The sequence below is a fragment of the Lynx canadensis genome, chromosome C1, assembly GCF_007474595.2.
Source record: "Lynx canadensis isolate LIC74 chromosome C1, mLynCan4.pri.v2, whole genome shotgun sequence".
Lineage (NCBI taxonomy): Eukaryota > Metazoa > Chordata > Mammalia > Carnivora > Felidae > Lynx > Lynx canadensis.
In genome coordinates, this window is record NC_044310.1 from 26,760,812 (window position 1) to 26,783,483 (window position 22,672).

At 34.8% G+C, this 22,672-nt stretch overlaps 1 protein-coding gene across 4 annotated transcripts in view; it reads left to right on the forward strand.

Moving 5' to 3' along the window:
* Positions 1–22,672, forward strand: part of ZMYM4 (zinc finger MYM-type containing 4) — a 148,461-nt gene that overhangs the window by 78,853 nt on the left and 46,936 nt on the right. For 3 of the 4 annotated variants that reach the window (XM_032594254.1, XM_030325241.1, XM_030325243.1), the window contains 7 exons: positions 7,243–7,767; positions 9,492–9,553; positions 9,906–10,076; positions 17,198–17,282; positions 17,518–17,773; positions 21,883–22,057; positions 22,357–22,569. In XM_032594254.1, the coding sequence (XP_032450145.1) occupies positions 7,254–7,767; positions 9,492–9,553; positions 9,906–10,076; positions 17,198–17,282; positions 17,518–17,773; positions 21,883–22,057; positions 22,357–22,569 (1,476 nt within the window). In that variant the 5' untranslated portion in view covers positions 7,243–7,253. Of the gene's footprint in view, positions 1–7,242; positions 7,768–9,491; positions 9,554–9,905; positions 10,077–14,395; positions 14,459–17,197; positions 17,283–17,517; positions 17,774–21,882; positions 22,058–22,356; positions 22,570–22,672 lie in introns of all 4 variants that reach the window. The other variant, XM_032594255.1, reaches the window with a different exon arrangement.

A 22,672-nucleotide genomic window follows, 5' to 3' on the forward strand; every position in this document is an offset into this window, starting at 1 on the left:
CTGCTCCTCCCCCGTTCATGCTCTTTCTCTCTCTGTCCCAAAAATAAATAAACGTTGAAAAAAAAAATTAAAAAAAAAATAAAAAATAAAATGAACCTCACTTAAAATGAACAAGATTACCTCATTAAAAAAAGTTTTTTTGGGGCGCCTGGGTGGCGCAGTCGGTTAAGCGTCCGACTTCAGCCAGGTCACGATCTCGCGGTCCGGGAGTTCGAGCCCCGCGTCAGGCTCTGGGCGGATGGCTCGGAGCCTGGAGCCTGTTTCCGATTCTGTGTCTCCCTCTCTCTCTGCCCCTCCCCCGTTCATGCTCTGTCTCTTTCTGTCCCAAAAATGAATAAACGTTGGAAAAAAAAAAAATTAAAAAAAAAAAAAGTTTTTTTAATGTTTTATTTATTTTTGAGAGAGAGAGAGACAGAGACAGAGACAGAGAGAGACAGAGTACGAGTGGGGGAGGGACAGAGAGAGAGGGAGACAGAATCCATGAAGCAGGCTCCAGGCTCTGAGCTGTCAGCACAGAGCCTGACGTGGGGCTCAAACCTGTGAACCACGAGATCATGACCTGAGCCAAAGTTGGACACTTAACCGACTGAGCCACCCAGGCACCCCATAGATTACCTCATTTTTATGCTTATTATTACTTGGTTTTGCATTCTTCAGAGTTTATGTTTTCTTTTCTTTTTTGATTCTTTATTTTATATAAGAGAGAAAAGCAACTTCAGAATTGTTTGAGAACTAAGATTTCTAAAGTTAAAATTATAACTGATATTATTTAATATCTGAAAATTATGCTTTGATTAAAAACAAACAAGTATGGGAGGAATCAAGTAATGTATTGGCAATGAAAGTAGCTAACAGCCCTTTCACAGTGTTCATTTATGTGTTTATTGGACTTCTTAGTTGATGTTTGTGCCTTGAAATGATCCTTGGGTATAGTATAGAAACATCAGTCTGCCTCTTAAAGCAAAGCCTAAGCAGGAAGACCTGGAGTAAAAGTTGACCTACCATGAAATTTGCTTTCATTGTCGAATACAAATACTGTACTTAAAACTGCTTAAGATACCATTGTTCTCCGTTCACAAAATCTTACAACTTAACTTGCATTTAACACATGTACTCCTTTCATTCTTGTACTGAGGAAGCTTATTTATGTACTGACCACATCCACTGTTGCACATAGATTTTCCTTTTAAACTCCTTAGTTGTTCCCTCTTTGTTGGATCATTCTCATAAGCAGACTACAAGCTGCAATATTCTCCATCATAAAAACAAGCAAAAAAACACCTCACCAAAAAGTAAAACAATGAGGAAAACAAAACAAAAATACCAGGTCGGAAAAAGACTTCACTGCAGATTTTAACCCTGTTTCTGCTCATTTTCTTTAATTTAGAGCAAAACTCGTACAGAGAGTTGTCTGTACTTAAGGTTCCTCAGTTCTGTCTTTTGGGATCACCCCACTCCAGCTTGTACACTCATTTGTTCACTGATAATACTCTTGTCAAGTTAGAAGATCATTTCAGCTGTGCAAATGTTACTGATCCTTCTCAGTCTTCATCTTCTGTGTCAGCTCAGCAGTGTTTGTTTTGGTTGGTGAGTCTATCCTTGCTGAAATTCTTCCTTTACATAGCTTGTTTGACATCAGTCACCTAGTTTTCCTCTTGCCTCATTGGCTGTTGTATCTTAGTCTCTTTTCCTTATTCCTTCCTTTCTATCAGATTTCCAAATGGTGCAGAGGACTCTTTAGCTCTCTTCCATCAGTAGTAAATAAATTTGCTAGGTGATCTCATCTTGTCGCATTAATTTTAAGTGCCATCTCTTCATTGACTCCCCAATATGTATGTCATTGCTTGGCAAGAGTCTCCTTTTTAATTCCTCTTTGTTAATATATCTAATTGCCATCTTATTATCTCCAGTTGAAGATTTAATAAAGTTCTCAAAATTAGCAGGCCCAAAACCAAGTTACCTCTTTCCTGTCTGCTCCTCTCTTAGTGTTCCCATCTCAAGCAATGATACCCTGTTGTATTATCCTTTGCTTCTTTCATATCCAGCTTCTTATATATCATGGAATGCCTCTAAACCCAAATCAGACTGTTTCTCCTTTACATCCACCATTACTATCCTGGCCTTAGCCACCAATGTTTCCTTGGATTATTGCAATAATCTCCTCTAATTGTTCTTCCCACTTCCATTCCATTCTTCATTCCCTTAACATTAAAAATTTTATGTTTTATTTTATATTTGAGAGAGCGAGAAAATGGGGGAGGAGCAGAGAGAGATGGAGACAGAATCTGAAGCAGGCTCCATGCTCCAGGCTCTGAGCTGTCAGCACAGAGCCCGATGGAGAGCTCGAACTCAGGAGCAATGAGATCAAGAACTGAGCCAAAGTTTGACGCTTAACTGACTGTGAGCCACTTAGGCGTCACATTCCCTGTAACATTTAACAGTCTTAAAGGAGTCCTATAGAAGCTAGGGTGATCCTTGTAAAATATAAATCATGTTAATCCTCATCAGGATCTTTTAATGACTTCCTTTCACACTTAAATATATTGCATTTTTCCCTATGGTCTGCAAATTTGTAATAGACCTATTCTCTGGCTTTTTCTCTTTTCTCATTTTTTAGCACTCTTCCTCTCACTCATTCAGGTCCAGTCATTTGTCCTTCCTTTTCCTCACATATGCCAATCCTGTTCACAGTGTCTAACAGCCAGGAGTCTTCCATGAGAAATTGGTACTTTCAAGTGTTTCACTAGCTACTGGGATCCCCAATAAATGCAGTGTCCTGCTTTGTTTTGTATATCTAGGCTTTGAGAAACAGGAGCTATTTCTTTTGTTTGATTAAATGGGCCTCAAGGATGAGAATTCTTGTCTGGTTGATTATTTATCTGTTAAAAAAATTGTTTTTAATGTTTCTTATTTTTGAGAGAGAGAGAGAGAGCACAAGTAGGAGAGGGGCAGAGAGAGAGGGAGACACAGAATGTGAAGCAGGCTCCAGGCTCTGAGCTGTCAGCACAGAGCCCGACGTGGGGTCCAACTCATGGGCTGAGAGATCATGAGCTGAGCCAAAGTCGGGGGTTTAATCAACTGAGCCACCCAGGCACCCTGTTAATTATGTATCTTAATGTAACTAGTACTTACATTAAGATTTGTTCAGCCTGTATATTTCTTGTGGGATAACAAGCAAAATTTCATTTAAAAAATCTTTTAAGTTTATTTTTGAGAGAGAGCAAGTGAGGGAGGGGCAAAGAGAGAAAGGAGAGAAAGAGATCCCAAGCAGACTCCACACTGACAGCGTGGAGCCTGATGCAGGGCTAAAACTCATGAACTGCTGCATCATGACCTGAGCTGAAATCAAGAGTTAGACATTTACCCAGACGCTTGAGCAACTGAGCCACCTAGGCACCCCACTAGCAAAATTTCAAATTCAAATTAGATGCTTTGTTAGAAATTGCCATCTCTGAAAAAGCTTTAAATCTCAAGTGCATTTTCAAATAAGGATAAAAAATTTGTTTTCAATAAACAATAGATACATGTGCTTCAAAACTCAAAATATATAAAAAATATGCTTTGAAAAGTTGTGTTTCTGTCTTCTAGCTACCCAGTTATGATTTTCATAGAAGATCAATGGAAGATATTTTTTATACTCATAAATTTTAAAAAATACATTAGTGATAGCCTAATGTATTTATTCTTTGTCACTTAGGTATTTTTACTTAATTAACCTTGGAAATTCATATAAAGCTACCTCATTCTTTTTTTATAACTGCATAATGCTCTGTTGTAGGTATGTACTATAATTAATTTAGCCTCACTGATGAATAGATAGGCTGTTTGCAGACTTTGCTGCTGTAACTGTTCTTTTTTCATAGTTCCCTTGCAAGATTTAGAATAAAACGCTGTATATTAACTATGGTCGAATTAAAAAATAAAAAGAATATTATATCTCTAGAATAAAATCTTAGAAGTTGAAATGCTGGCTCAAGAGGTATGTGTATTTAAAGTATCATAAATATCACTGTCTATTCTTTATTAGAGTTGTACCAGTTTATATTCCTACCAGTAGTATTTGACTGTAGCAGTTGGCGAACTTTTCTTCTTTCAAGGGCTAGAGTAAATATTTTAGGCTTTGCAGCTCACATATGGTCCATGTCACAAGTTTTTTTTTTTGGTTTTTTTTTTTTTTTTTGTATATATGTTTTGGCCTTGGGCCATAGTTCTGGCAGCTTTGGCCTGTAGCATGGCTGTCAGGCTGTTATCAAAACCTTTTGTCCTTACCAACCTGCTTGTGAACATGGTATCTCACTGCATTATTAATTTTCATTTCACTTATGAACAAAGCTCATCCTTCATGTGTCCTTTCCTAGAATGTTTGTTCAAATCCTTTTCTTTTGTACATGTATTTGGTTGTTTGTATTTTTATTGAGGCATACGAATCTTATCTGTATCCAAAATGACCCTTTGTGATATCAAATACAATAAAATCTTTTTAGCTGGTTAATCTTTAATCTCTGGTTTGGTTTGTGTCTTCTCTGTAGCAGTTTTTGGGTCACATTTGACCTATTACTGTTTTACTCAATAAATTAGTCTTTTATTCTAGATTTTGTGTCATTTTTAGAAAGGCTTTTCCCCACTTTATTAGGACTTAAAAATAATTTTTCCATATTTTTTATATTAGTGTTTTATTTTTTATGTTTAAACTTTGAAAACATCTGGAAATTATTTTGATAGGAGTTAAGGATCTACTTTTCCCAAGTGGCTAGCCTTTTCTCTCAATACCATATCCTGAATTTAAATGTAGAGGTTTTGAAAATTGCTTGCAATATTACTTTTTAGTGTTTACTTCTCATATACTGTAAAATTTAGATTAAGCTGCTGACCACATGAAAGGCGTATTCATTCATGAAACAGTTACTGAGCATGTGCTGTATGGCCTGGTACTAAGGATCCCTGGCCTTTAGTTGCTTACAGTCTGGTAGATTTATCACACCATATGCATGTGTGTGTGCAACACCCTACACTTCTTTATTTATATTTTCTCCTTAACTTTCTATTACTGTAAGAATTTTCAAGTACATAGAACAATTGAAGGAATAGTATATTGAATATCTACAATGTAGTGCATGCTCTCTGATTCCTCCCTGCTGCTCTCTCTGTGTTATATATATACTATGTGAATGTAAGCTGTAGACATTCCTAAGATTTTAGCATCTATTGTTTGATTATTATTTAATTAAGTAAGTGATGATTTTCTTGTTTTATTATTCTGTTTGTCTTATTATTCTGTTTGTCTTTCTAGTTCTTGAGGAGGGGGAACCATAGCTATCTTTTTAATCATTTTATCCCTTGAACTTATCACAATACTTAACCACAGAGTGGTTTCCTAATAAATACATGCTGAATGAATGAGTACTTTAGGCAGTAGGAAGCTGTGGAAGGATTTCAAGGGATATAATATGGAATGATTTATGGTTTAGAAAGATAATCTAGTGTCTTTTTGGAGGGGGGCAACTTGAGGAATGCTTTTATTTAGGCTTTGTATCAATTAGGATTTGATTATAAGTAATCCAACTCAAACAAACTTTAACAAAAAAAGGAATTTATCCTGGATCATGGAATCCAGGGAATGACTTGAAGAACCAACCAGTCTCACAAACGGTTGATCTGGGCTTCAGGAAGAAATAAAAACAAGGCTGTTGGTACCACCAATATTTTTAGTCTTTGCTTCATTCTGTGTTTTTATTAGGTTCAGTTTGCCTGCTCATGGATCAATTAAATGTGGTTTAGGGGTAGGGTTTGTAAGAATATGATTGCTTCCTAGATGTCCATGTAGATTTAATTAGTACAGTGTCCACAGTAAGAGATGTGGAGTGTTAGAGTGGTGCCTTGTGGAGGAGATGGATTCGAGAGATATTAAGTAGGACAGTTTACAGAATTTGTCCAGAGGGAAAGAGAATTGGACTGATTTCTCTTTTCATGAGCAAACTGTTGGCTTGCTGATGCTGTTAATCAGGTGACGGAAATACAAGAAGAGTATGCTTGGAATGGGAACATGATGAACTTGGTTTTAAAAGTACTAAGTTGGAGATCCCTAGGGACTTATAGGAGCTTGTTGAATATGGAGATTTGAATCTTGGAAGAAAGTGCTTAGGAAATTCACAGCAATGGTGAAAGCTATGGTGGTGAGTAAAATAGTCTGAGTGTATAAAATAAGAGAATTGGAATATTGAGAGCATAAACAGAGGAAGAGGAATATGAAATAAATTAATAGACTAATTAGAAAGGTAGGAAGAAGTATAGTGTCAAAGAAACCAAAGGCCTTTTATTCAGGACATATATGCCACATAGGGATTGAAAAAAATCAATTGGATTTGACCATTAGGAAATTCTTGATGATCTTAATGAGAGCAGTTCCAATGAGAAGTTGGGAGCCAGGTTGCATTAAGTTTGGAGGATTAATAACTGGGAGATGAAGTAGAAATAAACCAATGTAGACTTTTTTTCTAGAGGTTTGACTGTGAAGGGAAGGTGAAATGAGAGCTGGGAGGTTTTTTAAATTTTATTTTGGAATGGAAGAGATGTGAGCATTGTAGTTTCAAACGGTAAATAGTTTTTAAATTTTTTCTGGCTTGGATACATTTTATTCTTTATGTTTAAATATTTAGCATTGTAAACATTAACTGCTGTGTTTATTAGAGTTAGTACAGAGATAGTGAGACTTTAAGAGCAGAGACCTGTGTTCTAATCTCAGTTCCCCAGAATAATCACTGTAGTAATTAAAATGAAGTTTTATATTCTCTTCTGTGTGTTAGTCACTGTGTTAATAGGCCTTTTATACATACTATCATTAATCCTCACCACAAATTAATCTCTAAGGTGAGTATTACACTGTTTTACAAATAAAGAAACCTGAGAGTTTACCTTTCAGGATCACATAGATTTTTAGCGATCATCTATGATTCCAGCACAGATATGTCTGTTTCTGAAGTTGGTACTCTTTTCTTTCTGCATCACATTGCCTCCTTTCTACCCTCAAATAGCTTCTCAAGTTGTAGATCCCTATTTCCTTATCTGTCACATTAGGATAGTCCTATCACACCTATATCAAATTGCTCATTGAATGCTGTGGTATTATTATCTATATTTTGTTTGAAAAGAGAAATTATATATTTGGTTAAATACCAGACAGACCTTATAAATGTGGTCATCTTTAGCACTATCGTTTGTCTAAACAGTATTTTACTTTTTAAGGTGGTGGTATCATGGATACAGAAATGTCTGAAGATATAGACCACAACTTAACTCCTACCCTTGACAGCATGTCTTATGGAATGCCGAATCAAACAGGATCTGAAAATTCATTGCTGGATGAAGATGATTATTTTTTGAACTCTGGGGATCTTGCAGGAATTCCAGTCGTTGGTAGTGACAATGAGGATGAACAGGATTTTAGTTCAAAGGACAATCTTGTTTCTTCAATTCATACTGATGATAGCTTGGAAGTAGAGAGAAGAGTCACACAGCATGAATCAGACAATGAAAATGAAATACAGATTCAAAATAAATTAAAAAAAGACTTTCCTAAACAGTTTGATCAGGTTTCTGTCTTTAAATCAATACGGAAAGATTTTAGTCTAGTAAGAGAAAACAGCAAAGAGACATTTTCTGGAAAGGAGAAAAATAGAGACCTAACTTATCATGAACGTGAAAAACGATTGGATAAACCCCATAAAGAGTTGGATTCAAGGTTGAAAAGCAGTTTTTTTGATAAAGCAGGTAATAATTGTTGGAATAGAGCCACAAAACACAATAAATAACTACGTACTGATAATAATATAGCTTTTATTAGTTCTGATTCTAAGCAAAATATGAACAGTTAAATTCATTGTAAGCTTGTCATTTTTCTTTTATCCTTGTTCTTTGCAGAGTGACTGAATTTCTCCCAGTAACTTTTGGTAATGGTAAAAATGATTGAAAAATAGTTCTAAACCTCATTTCTCCCTCCCCTGGTTGCAATATTTTGATGAGAAGGCAAGATACTCAAGTCACCTGTTCATTTTCTTTGGTTGAACATTGGAACCTCAAGTTGGATTTAACTTCTTTGTGCTGTAAGCACTAATTCAAACTGCTGTCCCACCAATTAGTCCAAATTAGGGAGGGTTTTTCTATTTGATAACATTTCTCTTTTATGTTCTAGAGGTTTCTTGAGGCCCTTCTTGAGCCTCTTTGCCCAGAGTACCCTATACTTTAGCTTCAGTTCCATTCTTGAATATGTCACATATTTTCTTGTTTCTTTGCCTTCTTTTACCTCTGCTGTTCCGTTTGTCTGCATGTCCTTTTCTTTCTTTGTATATATGCCTATAAAGTACTTCTTATCCAACAATGCCTAACACATAAACCTCTTCTACTCTGTAGTCATCTCTAACCTCTCTACCTGAAGAATGAATTGTTTCCTTCTCTATATTTACATAACATTTTGTTCATACCTCATTATTTATAGTACTTACATTACTTATTATACTTCTATATTTGTTTTGTTGTACCTACCAGTGTAGTTTATTGAGGGCCAGGTTGTATCATATTCATCTTTGCATTCTTAGGGCCTAACTTGGTGCAGTGAAAATTGTAATATTTCAATAAATGCTCAATAGATGTGAAGGAAAGCAAGGTGCCATATATCAACCCTTACATTTCTTCTGTCAATGCTGGAAAAATATAGTAGAAAGACTAGGTCAGTATTATTAAAAAGAGCAATTAATTTACATATCCATTATGTACCAGGCTGAACAGGGTATACTATATTTTTAAATATATATTATTAAATTTATATTTTTGATATCTCTATGGGGGATAAATTATGAGGGCATTTATGCCCAAGGAGCATAATGTCTAATAGTAGAAGGGAAAAGTCAAGTAGTAGAAGTATCAATGACCAGTTAAATAGTGTAAGATTTAATTTATAATTAAATACAGTGGTAGAAGAATTTGTCATAGGCCATACAAGATTTCTTTCAGGTAACTGAAACAGTGTATTTTAGGTATTCTTAGAAAAGAGCTGCTTTTTAACTCAGTGGCCAGGGAAGGTTTATAGAGGAGAGGTGAATTTTGAACTGAGCAGAATCAGAAGTCTGTATAGAGATAGATAGATAGATAGATAGATAGATAGATAGATAGATAGATAGATAGAGGGGTCTTGGAATGATATAAGCAGAAATGGGGAGGAACAAACACAAGTAATTTGCAGAGTATAGTGAATAAGGTAACCACATTATTTAGGTTTGAGCAAGGAAATGTGTAAGGTGAGGCTAAAAGGAAAGTGGGGCTAGACTTTTGTTTGAGTGAAACTATCTTTTGGGTATTTTTGGGGACCCATTTCACTCTAATAAGCATCTTTATTTGACAAGAGAGGTGATTATCGAATGATAGCTTTTTAGGTCACTCTTTATAAGATTTGTTATTCATATACATGTGTTTGTTTTGTTTTTTTTTTCTTTCAATAGCTAATCAAGTTGAAGAAACATTACATACCCATTTACCACAAACCCCAGAAACAAACTTTAGGGTAAGTTTTCAGTGTGTATGCAGACTGCTGTAACTGTGGCAAGTGTCAAAGTTTTCTCTGTGTCATTTTCTAAACTGTAACTATATGTGTTAGGTAGAGCACGGATTGTTTTTTTAATTTGCTTTATTATTTGGTAAGGACATCTTTGAAGATGTTCTGAGAAGCCTCAGCTTTTAGTTTCTTTATTTGTATTTGATATTTAGACATAGACCAATTTACTTTTAGGCATAGGGACTCTAATGCGTATCCATAGAGTTCTTCATTTCCAGTGAGCTTATCTTTGGGTGTTAACACCTGAAGAGGAGTAATCTTTAAATCTGAATATTTATTAATACTTTATATTGTGTTTTAGGATTCCAGCTATCCATTTGCCAATAAAGAATCCATTGGTTCGGAACTGGGGAATTCCTTTGCATCAAATATTAGAATTAAAGAAGAACCTTTGGATGATGAGTATGACAAAGCAATGGCACCACAGCAGGGACTACTAGACAAAATTAAAGATGAACCTGACAATGCTCAAGTAAACATTTCACCTTTACTTTCCCCCCCTTCTTTTCTGTTCCACACGTGAATTCTTCATTTGAGAGAGGAAATTCTTGATTAAGAAGTGAAGTAGTTTGTTGACAGTGTGAGAGGAGACTTCATGAAGGTTAAGGCAATTTGAATTATCTTCTGAGAGTAATGCTAAGGAATCAAGAGTTACATGAAACTTCTCCTGAGTAGTAATTTAGGCTTTTAATCCTCTTTGTTCCTTAATGTCACTGTTCTATGATTTTTACAATTTCAGTGCAGGATTAGGGAAGGGGAGTCTTCACGGATTTGAGATTGATGCAGCAGACATGGCTGAAGGTTTATGGTTTTTATGAGTTTATGTTGTGATTGAGTTTATACAAGGTAGTAAGCCTTGCGCAATTACTGATAATGAAGTACACACCGTGTGTGGATTTAAGTTTCTTGGGGGAGGAAGTAATGGACAGGTTATCTTTGAAAGGGTTAATTGATTGAAGAACTAGTTCATTTGATCAATGGGTAGAAGGTAAAGGAGGCTTTGATGGGTGAAATGGGATTCCAAATTTGAGATCTGTAATTAATAGGGAGGACCGAGCTCTGCTATTGAAGATTGCTCTGGAGGAAAAATTTACAGAGATCCTGTAACTGAAGTTCTGAAATCAGTGAAGATATCTATGCAGTTAATGACATTACAGTAGTTGGGATGTAAGAAAAAAGTTATGTGCTGTAATAAGTTTGGAGTGTACAAAGGGAACTGAGGGATGAATACACAAAATCAATTATTTGAGGGTGGTCTATGTTTTATACAAAGGGCATGAATTCAGAGGCTGAGAAGTAAAGATACCATGAATTAGCTATTTCTCGACATGATAGTTGATCTAAAGACAGGTTCCCTTTCCATATGTTTCTATTATTTTGGGGAGCTGAATGTGTGAGACTTCTGTGGAAGAGATTTTTTTATTCACATGTCTCTGAGCACGGTTTCCCAGCTTTGGCACTATTGACATTTTGGTCCAGATAATTCTTTGTTGTGAGGGGCTGTCCTATGCAGTGTAGTACATTTGTTTAGCAACATCCTTGGCTTCCACCTTCTTGGTACCAATAGTATCTCCACCCTCCCAAGTGTCTGCAGACATTGCCATATGTCCCCTGGGGGGTGGGCAAAATTGTCTGCTGTTGAGAACCATTGTTTTACAATAAGGAGATGTAAGAATAGATGTTTTGTATGAGTCACATTGATGTTCAGTTAATTTCTTGGTGCTCAGTGGAAGTAGTGATGATAAAGCTGTAGGAACTGGATGGTTATGAGTGTGAAGGTAACAAAGAAGATGGCAGAGCAGGAATATGAAAATAGTTAAATACGACGTAGATTGAAAGCATGTTAACAGAAGCAGGCAAAATGGAGATCTTGATTATTGGTATTAGGGATAAAGAAATATCTTGGTAACCTAGGGAAAGTTCATGCCTCAGAAGACTACAAACACATCCGTATACAGGGAAGATTTCCTGTCTCTTTACATGCCCCAGTGTGGACATGGGACATTCATAAGAAATCATAATCCTGGCAGGGATCCAAAAGCATTACTTTCTCTCTGTATATGACCCAGTAACACTTCCTTTAGGATGAAAAGGCAGTTATAGCAAAGACCAAATACCTTGGGGGAAAGGGAACATCAGGAAGGATAATTTATATTACTTTTTTGAAAGCAATCAGCAATTCCGGTGGTTGGGGGATACCAATAGGATAGAATTGTCATAAACAACTACATGTTTATACACTATTGAAAGTGTAATATGTTATAAAATGCTGATTATGAAGTTTCATGATTTTGGGGAAGAAATTCCTCAAAAGTTCCAGCACTTGATTGATTGGACTCTTGAGAACAAAGCAGGAATGTGTATAGGTCCTGGGCGTACAGTCCAGAGACATTCTTTACCCTGACCCTACAACGGGGCAGTCCGAGCACGTGAGTAGATAAAGCTAGGTTTTTCAAAACCAAACCAAACCAAACCAAACAAAACAAAATGTTTATTTATTATTAAGAGACAGAGACAGAGCATGAGCATGGGAGGGGCAGAGAGAGGAGGAGACACAGAATCCGAAGCAGGCTCCAGGCTCTGAGCTGTCAGCACAGAGCCCGACCTGGGGCTTGAACTCACAAACTGCGAGATCATGACCTGAGCCGAAGTCGGACCCTTAACCGACTGAGCCACCCAGGTGCCCCAATAAAGTTAGGTTTTCTCTGAGAAATCCTTCCTATTTTATCAGCCACACCAATTCTGTAGGATCAGACCTTTTCATAATTCTTCTAGATATCCCTCTGGGCAACTTATGTTAGACACAGATACCTGGTCTTTCTTTTCTTTTCCCTCATCTTTCCTTCCTGTTCCCTTTCCCTTCCCCTTTTCCTCCCCACTTCCTCTCCTTCATTGCCCTCTTCCTTTAGGTATTTCTCTCCCGTGACCATTGGAAATCTGTATTCTTTGCTGTTCAGTACTGCCTAATGCTTTCACTCTTACATTTCCCATAGACTGGTGGAAGGGGTCCTAATATTATTTTAACAGTTTCTAAAACAGTACTATTAACCTAACTCTTTTAAAATACTGATAGGTTTTACAGTTGTGGTCAGGCTTTACTTTTGACTGTCAGTTACCAGTAGTAACTTTTGTCATGATTTAATAAGATCATAGCTTTGGTTCATGGCACCTTATCAAAACCTCCTTTGGCTTTTCTCTTTGCTTAACTTGTAATTTTACTTTCAGCTCACTTCCTAATTCTCCTTTTTACACAATTCATTTTGGTCTTAATTTCTTTACTTTCCATACTTGCTCTACTTTCCAAATCACCTGGGGTGCTGAAATGTGTGTATATATATTTAAAGACTCAACCCATTTGTTCTTGATTATTTCATCAGTTAATGATTTTCTGGGGTCACCAGTTGTCATCCTCCTACCTCTGTTATCAGCATAATATCATTTGGTCTTGCAGTTTCATTTCTTTATTCAGATCCCTCCTGCATGTGACTATATTTTCTGTAGTGTTTTATAGGTACAGTGTACCTATACAGTGTGTAGTGTGTTGCCTCATCTTTCTGTATAAGAAGGCCATAGTAGGTGGTATTAACTCCATTTGTAGATGAGGGAACTGAAGTTCATAAAGGTTGGAAGGAACCATTATGGGGCCATAATGAAGGTCATTTTATTATTATCCTAACAATCTTTATATAAATAAAAGTTGTTTAATGTTTAAAACTGCCTGGAGAAGGTTTTTAAAATAGAAAATTTAAAGAGCCAGAGACCCTATTTTTGCTTTTCCCCTTTTCAATTGGTTCTAAAAATTGGAAATTCAGTGAATACTACATTAACGTCATGATTTTTTTCTTTTCTTTTTCCTCTTATTAAAAGAGCTAATTTTATCTCTTGTTAAAGTAAATGGATTATGATGGGAAAGCAAATAAATTTTCACAATAGTGAGTCATAGAGTTTTCGAAAGTAGAATGCAGTAATTAAATGCTGGGCTTTTTTAAGGTATATCAGATTAACTTGGCTATAGGTACTGGGTTCTTCATTTCTAAAATACTGTCTTGGGATACGGATACAATTCTTCCTTTATGGTAAACAAAGGGAAGGTAAAGCTATTGGTAAAGGATTTTTTTGTTTTGTTTTGATAACCTGTTTTTCTCCTTCTGAAAGTTTTTGAAGCCATCAGATTTTCACTTAGGTTATTAGTCATTGTTTATAATTAAATATTTGTAAAGTTAGTCATTATTAGGGGGATACTAACATAAACATGATTCTGCCTTGAGGGCGTTGTGCGGTCTATAAGTAGAGTACTTAAGATATACTTATTTTACTATACTATATAAGTAATATGTACTTGAGGCTTAAGGAACATATCAGAAGTTTGGAATAATTGTCATGAACAGTGAAAAAGAGCTGACTGGAGACCATTAAAGTATGTCAATAAGTATTGATTTTTTCGGGAGTTTTCTGAGATTAAAAAAAGTTTTTTTTACTTGAAGTTTGCTTTAATATACTATATAATGTAAGAATGTCAGGATGAGCCAATGTTAGGAAATCTTTTAATACATAATTTCAACTGGTCAAATAAGACTGGATAGATAGATGCAGAAAGACATCTCACGTAATTTACTGTGCATTTCTTGTAATAGATACTCTCTTGGTCATGGTAAGGAAATATCTACTTCAGATCAATAACAATCATTGAATTTAAGAGTAAAATGATGGAAACCTGTTAATAATTACTAAAAGAACACAAATTACTGATGTCAGCATTATTATTTAACTCTTGTTGGATTTTCGACCCAGTACATGTTAAAGAAATTAGAAGAAATAATGGAAAAGGGGAGACAAAATTGTCATCGTTTACTGGTAAGGATCTTTATTAGAGAATTAATAGAGTTCATGAAAGTATAGTGGAGTAGCTAGTTGAATTTTAGTTATATGAAAGATAGCAATATTTCTGTAAATCACTTGTTTCTCAGAATATGATGAAAATATTTGGTATTCCCCTTGGCAAAGCAACTAGAAAGTACTTATGTCAGGTGAAAGACAATTTGATAGAATGGAGAGACTTTTAAAAAAATGTAAGATATTGTTATTCCTAAATTAAGATACAGTTTTGATAACAGTTCCGATGACAATATCAGTAGGTTCTAATGTTTTGAAGAATAGGCATCCACACAAACATTAGACATGTGTTCTAAAAATATAGGTTGATAGTGGTGGGCTGTTGTATAAATGGTTAAACCTCTCATGATTACGTTTATTAGGATAGTGTGATATCCTAAAAATAGGCTGGCTCAGTTGGTGGAGCATGTGACTCTTGATCTTGGGGCCTTGAGTTTGGGCCCCATGCTGGGGGTAGAGTTTATTTAAAAAAAAAAAAATACGGCTGATAATGATACAGAATAGATTGCCACAAAAGAGACATTTTCAAAGCAATCTAATCTGTTAACAGTGAATGGAAGGAATTCACTACTCAGAGAAAGAAAAAAGAAGACTAGCCCTTTAAACATCAAAATAAATAAATTCCAGATGGATTAAATTAGGGATTGGGCAAATTAGCAGCAGCATGCCAAATCCAGCCTGCTTTCTGTGTTTCTGTTTTGTTTTTGTTTTTCTGCACACTGTTTTTGTAAATGAAGTTTTATTGGATCATTGCCACATTCATTTCATTTACATATTACCTATGGGTGTTTCTGCTCTACCAGAACAGAGTTGAGTAGTTGTGGTAGTATGGCCTCCAAAATAAAAAAATATTTAGTTATCTGGCCCTTTGCAGATAAAGTTTGCTGACCTCTGGATGAAAGGACTGTTTTAGAAACAATGAAACCATTTTCTTAGTGTTTTATTTTGGAAGTAGAACTTTATAAGAATTGAAGGAGTCACAAAGGTAAAAACTAGATTTTTGGCATAGAAATGGAAACTTTATAAAAAGTTTTAAAAGTACATATTGAGGAAATGTTGATAACATGCTATACAGGGTTAATATTGTTATATTATAATGCTTTTTTGTAAGTGGATATTACAAAAAGAATTGCAGATTGAAATGAAATAGTGGGGAAAGACTTTTCAATGGCTTTTCACAAATTGCTAGAATAAATCTAATCAGAAGTTTAAAAACAACAACCTGTCATTGTGTATCAAGAACATTTACTGTGTGCCTTTCTACCTAGTAATTTCACTTCAAGAATCCTTTCCTTAGAAGATAATGCTAAGTATGAGAGTATGAATATTCACTTAAGATATTCATCATGGCATTTCTAATTATACCAAATGTGAGGAAACAAATGGACTGACTAACATTGGGTTATGGTCATATAATCTCATAGTGTTATGCAGGGCCATCAAATTGGAGACTGAGGCCAAAGGAAAAATCAGTAATACCGATCCTGTCTTTATTTATTTAAGTTTTGTTATTTTGTTCATGGATTTTGCATTTTTTCATTTTTAAAAATGCCACATTGAAACACTAATTTATCTTGATTACTGAGATTTTTGGTACCTTAACTTTGTGCCGGAGGCAAATGCCTCACTCACCCTATCCCAGTCCGATCCCTGTGTAATCTGGTATATCTATTAAATAATACACATCTATCAGTACTTCTCAAACTTGAGTAATGTACCAGATACCTCTTAACCACAAAAAAAGGGGGATATTTTGGAGTTGCCTGAGAATTCCAAGAATAAGAGATCTGCTGGGGTTTCGCAGATTTCAGTGTGATAAGCAATTAATTAAAATAAAAGTTAAATCTGGCACTTAGAGGTTTCACAGTGCAATAATAGAATTGTTAAAGCAAATAACAGCACTGAAAACTTGTAGTATAACTCAGTTATATGTGGTTATTCATGACTAAAAATAAGTTTACATTCACCAAAAAAGTCATTGAAATAGATGCAGTTTTTAAAAATATTCTCTTAGAATTCTCAGACTCCCTACAGTACATCTGTAGACCTCAGGGATTCTTGGACTCCAACTTAAAAAACACGGACATTTAGCCACTTGAAGTGATTTTGGAGTAAAATGTAATAATATGCAAATGTTTCACTGACTCAAGTGATCAAGAAATCATTTTACTAGAATGATATATTCAGTTTAATTACAACTATGTAGAGAAATAAAATCTCTGACTACAGGAGGGGAAAAGACTGGAAAGAAATATACCAAGAGAAAATGGTGGTTGTTTTGGTGTGATAGAAATATGATTAGAATTTTTCCTTATTTCTGCTTGTCTAAATTTTGTATAGTTTTACAATACAAAATATAGTTTGTGTATTACTTTTATAATAGATAAACAGCAACTTAAAATACTGTAATAATAATTGTCAAAAATAATTTAAATATCTGGTAGTGCTACAAGGCTAATTGGGTAGCTTCCTTCATTTTTTTTTAATTTCTTTCTCAGCATATACAAACCTATTATACCCTTATTGCAATTATAGTTTGCTTGCTATTATTTCTTATTAATGGTAATGTAGTATAAATTCCCCTCCCCACCTTCCCACCCATGTAGCCAAAACAAAACTTATTGAATGTCTGGATTTCTTTAGATATTTTATATTTATTCTTTTCTCTAAGTATTTACTTATTTATTTTCTTTTTTAAAGGAGTATAGTCATGGCCAACAGCAAAAAACTCAAGAAGGGGAACTGAAAATTAGTGCTGTGTTTTCAGTCAGTGGCAGTCCTCTTGGTAAGAAACAGAATTGAGTAAATGAATCATGTTTATTTATTCTGACTAGTATGAGTGAGAGGAAGTATCTACTTGTATTAGTAAGCTAGGCAGTTCTCTGCTCATTTAGAATGGCTGTCATTTATATTGGATAATTAGTTTGGGGTTTCAAGACTGGTTATGGAAGAGGAAGAAAGGATATATACATAAAATTCATGATGAAAAGTAAAACATTTTTCTTTTAATTTTTTTTAAGCTCCACAGTTGACTACTGGCTTTCAGCCTTCACTGGCGTCATCTGGCATGAATAAAATGCTTCCTTCAGTTCCAGCCACAGCTGTTCGAGTTTCCTGTTCTGGTTGTAAAAAAATCCTCCAGAAGGGGCAAACTGCTTACCAGAGGAAGGGGTCGACTCAGCTCTTCTGTTCTACACTGTGCCTCACTGGATATACAGTTCCACCTGCCCGCCCACCACCTCCTCCCACCAAGAAAACTTGTTCAAGTTGCTCAAAGTATAGCAGAATTCTAAATTATCTTCTGTTTCCTTTTAAAACACTTCATTCTTATCTGTGTATTGTTTAGTTTTCTACATTTCCATATTTTTTGGTAATTGCCACAGTATGTTGTTGCTTTCAGTTTTTCTGGATCTTAGGTGCTCAGCTTATTTTAATTATAAATAATGTGCCTTTTATATATTGAGATGTTTTTGAAACCAGCCTTTCCCATCCATGTTAGTTGAGATGCTTCATAAAACAAAAACTACACCACTTAGGTCATATAATATCACAATATTTTATTTGTAGGTAATAGATACTGAAATCCAAAAATATTTAAAGTTATGTATCCTGTTATCTAATTGGAATTCATTTAATACCTTTCTTATCTTTAAAAGTACTCTAGTGTAAAAAAAAGAAAAAAGGACTCCAATATATATTTTTATCTTCTCAGTATCTCTGAACTGCCTCAGAGGTACCATTTCAGTGTTTAATATCAAAAGAATATGACCTTAGACCTTGATGAGATCATCCTGATATATTTGAAGAATATGAACTAATTTTGGCTGATTTGGTAAGGTGATTGTTAAAACTGTTTAAATAGGTCAGAAAAAGATGAATAATGCTCTCATTCTGAAACACTTTGGCCTGTTATTAAACTGTTCAAACCATGATTTATTAGTTTAGATATTTGTGTTTATAGTGCCTTACGTGGATCCTTCCCTTTCTCTGGAAAGGGAAAAAAGATGCTCCCTCTTCTGGTTTAAATGGAAAAAGGCATTTTAGAGACTTGAAAGAAATTTGAATGTGGTTAGAAGTCTTTTTGGAAGTTAGTTATGTGGGCTTCCCTTTATGTTTCATGTTTGATTTAGCAAAAATAGATTTCTTTATTTATACTGTTTGAATTATAAAGCATGCTTTTGAAAGTGTGTACCTCTTTTCTATATTCTAGTATATTCATCATCAGATTCTAAGATTAAGTCAACTTGAAAATTATATTTATAGGGTTTTTTTTTTTCCTGTTTTCTGTTTTGCCATGAGACAATTTCATATAACTTCCTTTTATGCTTCTTTATTTAATTCTACTTTAGTGATAGGCACTTTCTGAAATTTTGATTCTATTTCTTCTTTCATAATAATAGCCCTAGATAGTTCAGAGATGTTATCAGTGAATTTCAAAATGACCTTAGAAAACTCACAGAAGGGGTTTTTGTTTTTTTGTTTCGTTTTTTATTTATTTTGAGAGAGACAGTGTGAGCAGGGAGAGGCAGAGAGAGAATCCCAAGCAGCGTCTGCACTGTCAGTGGGTAGCCCAGTGCAGGGTGCAAACCCATGAACCAAACCATGAAATCATGACCTAAGCCGAAATCAAGAGTTGGATGCTTAACTGATTGAGCCACCCAGGCATCCCAGAAACCCATAGAAGTTTTAAGATGTGTGCCCTCTTTCTTTGTTTTTAAATTCTTGTGCATACATATTTTTATTTTAGGTCATTTTTACCTACATATCATATCTTACCTGTCTTGATCTTATGTAGTTTGGTTATCCTTTAAGATTGCATTTCTCTTTTGTTATGTTTGGTCTTATCCATAAATCTTCCATTTTTTCATCCTGTCATTTCTTGACTCTTAACTGTTCTACCTCTTCATTCACGTATTCTATTATCCTTTTTTTTTTTTTTTTAAATCCCTCGTTCTTTTCCATTTGCCTCTTACTGTCCTTTCAGGTACTCCTTACCTGCCTGATCTTCTCCATTTTCTTTCTTTTCTCCCCTTCTCATTTTACAGGATATCTTTTCTATTGTTGCTCAGTCCTCAACCACTGATCAGTCTTGTTTTTCCTTGCATTTTGTTTTATTCCTGAACTACTCTTTTATCTCCTTTTTACCACTTAACCATTCCTCCCCTTGTTTTCCTCTTACACAGTCAGACTGCAGAAGTTTAGGATGGTCTGATTTATCTGACTATAATATTGTTGAATTGGATCGCACCTTAAGTATAAGGAAATTGGATTCAAAGAAATTAAAAGAGTTCCTCTGTGTCACATAGCTGGTTAATTTTGGCAAATGCATCGCCTGCCCCTGCCACTCCATATAATCAAACAGGTTTAATTTGTAAGTTAATCCCTTGAAGGAGCCCAAGAAGGATTTCAATTTAATTTGAATGGGTGGAGCTAGAAAAGATTTCCATCCTGATAGCCACTGCTATTTTTATAGACCAGTAGTGATATAGCAGCAGCACTTAAGTTGATTTAAAAAAAAAAAAAAAAAAAAAAAAAAACCTCATTAGCTCTTTGAATTACGTTTTATTTTTCTTAATCTTTTATTAACCATATTTCTTAGCATCTTGAATTTAACCTAAATTCTAAATATATTTTAGCTAATCATCATTTAATTTTCAGGTTTCCTTAGTGATAAGGACCTAATGCTTAGTTTTTAAAAATCTGTTTCAAAATCCTACTTAAAAGAGGTAATTTGGAGGGTAATCTTTTTAATGCTTTTAGATAAAATTACTTGATACAATGATAGAGAAGTAACTATTTTGGGATTGTATCATTTCTGAATTTTTACTGTTTGGAATCAGATAAAATCTATGATAAGATGTAATGTAGTTGGATGCTAAGCATACTAAGGCAAGTGAGAAATACCTACTTTTATACTCTATTGCTTTGATCAATGCTGCTCCCCAATTCTTATTTCCTTAACCTTCTGGAAAACTCCTATTTAAGACATAGCAAAAATAGCCTTTCATGTTACATATTGTCTGAAATAATTTTTTCTTCATTTCTCTTTCTGTTGTGCATTATATTTTTTCATAATTAGTTCACTTTTATATTTTAAGAATGCTTCTGTTATGGCATTTTATGTCATTTGTTTGTTTGTCCCAATATAGTGTGAGCGCCTTTAGTGCATGCTTGTACCATATTTTTATACAGGATGTAGCTAGTGGCTGGCTCAATATAAGTGCTCAGTAAATACCCCTATAAATGAAATATATTAAAATCTACTTAAAAAATAACTGTGAAGGCAAAAAAAAAAATGCAGAAACTAGAGGTGCCTGGAGTACTGTATAGAAGATGAGGTATGAAGTTATACATTACAGCATATGAGGTGTTCCTGGTGATGATTCCCATTATGTTTACTATTATCTTTTATTGAATCAGAGATATTTGTCATCTTTTCTAAAAAGTGCTCTATTCGTATAATTTAAGTTGCAAGAATGAATATAATGGCTTATATACTATTATGTGTATGTGTATTCATGAGAGAGAGACACTATTTGGAAAATTTCATCAAGGCATTGTTTTCCCATTGGCTTTTAAAATGCTTTACACTTAAACTATCTGATAAACTACTATTTAGGAACAGTGGTTTAGGGGTAAGATAAAGGGTGGAGTGGTAGGGAGCCTTAAAAGGTTTTAATATTCATTGCCTTTGCTACTAATACTTGTGAATTAAATTATTTAGATATAGAAATACTCTATTTTGTATAACCATGCTAGAATATACACTTTGTAGCTTGAAATGTACTTTTACTTTCATTCATTCATTCATTCATTCATTCATTCATTAAAGGTTTTATTTAAATAATCTCTACACCCAACGTGGGTCTTGAACTCACAACCCTGAGATCAAGAGTTGCATGCTGTACTGACTGAGCCAGCCAGGCGGCCCTGTATCTTTACTCTTAAATGATAGTGTTTTGTTTTTTTTCTTTTTTGATTTTTCAAGTGTATGTAAAATTAAAAATAGTTTTAATTATTTTTAAAGAGTATTTTGAAAATATAGAAGTGCCTAAAAAAGAAAATTCCTATCTCTTATAATCCCACCTACTAGAGATAATGAATGAGAACTGTTTGATGTGTAGTCTGTTAGTCTTAAAATATAGTATATTAATCCTCACAACAGTTCTATGAAATAAGTCATGTGTTAGAAGTTCTGTTTTATGGAACAGAACTTAAGGATCAGAGCAATTTATCAGTTTATCCAGGAAAACTGAGGCTTTCTCATTTAAGTAACAGTGCCCTTTCCATACACCTGTAATGGCCTCTGTGTTACTTATTAACTCACAAAAAAGGAAAAATACAAATGATACTGTGGCTTATTTTATCTTTGTTATCATTTTTAGAGACATTTTAAATCCAAAGGATGTGATCAGTGCCCAGTTTGAAAATACCACAGCTAGTAAAGATTTTTGCAGTCAGTCATGTCTGTCAACATACGAACTGAAAAGGAAACCTGTTGTCACCATAAATACGAATAGCATTTCAACCAAATGCAGCATGTGTCAGAAGAATGCTGTTGTAAGTCATCTTTTTACTGTATTGGGGTGTGTTGGGGGGAAATCTAATGTTTGTGCTTAAAACAGATTTTTTTTTTTTTTTAATGTTTGTTTCTTTTGAGAGAGAGAGAGGGAGACAGAGAATCTCAATCAGGCTCCGTGCTGTCAGCTCAGAGCCCGATGAGGGGCTTGATCCCTTGAGCTTATGACCTGAGCCAATACCAAGAGTCAGATGTTCAGCCTATTGAGCCACCCAGGCACCCCAAGAACAGCTTTTGATGGTCTGTGCTTGTGATTTGTTTGTTGTTTTTTAATTCCTAGATTCGACATGAAGTTAATTACCAGAATGTGGTACATAAACTTTGCAGTGATGCCTGCTTCTCTAAGTTTCGCTCTGCCAACAACCTCACCATGAACTGTTGTGAGAACTGTGGGGGCTACTGCTACAGTGGCTCTGGGCAGTGCCACGTGCTTCAGATAGAGGGCCAGTCTAAGAAGTTCTGTAGTTCAGCATGTGTTACGGCGTATAAGCAGGTACATGACTGTATCTAACCCCGATGTCTTTGTTCATTTCAGGAGGATCTACGTTTTTTGGTAGTACTTACTTATGAAAATGCCGCAGAAATACTAAGATCTT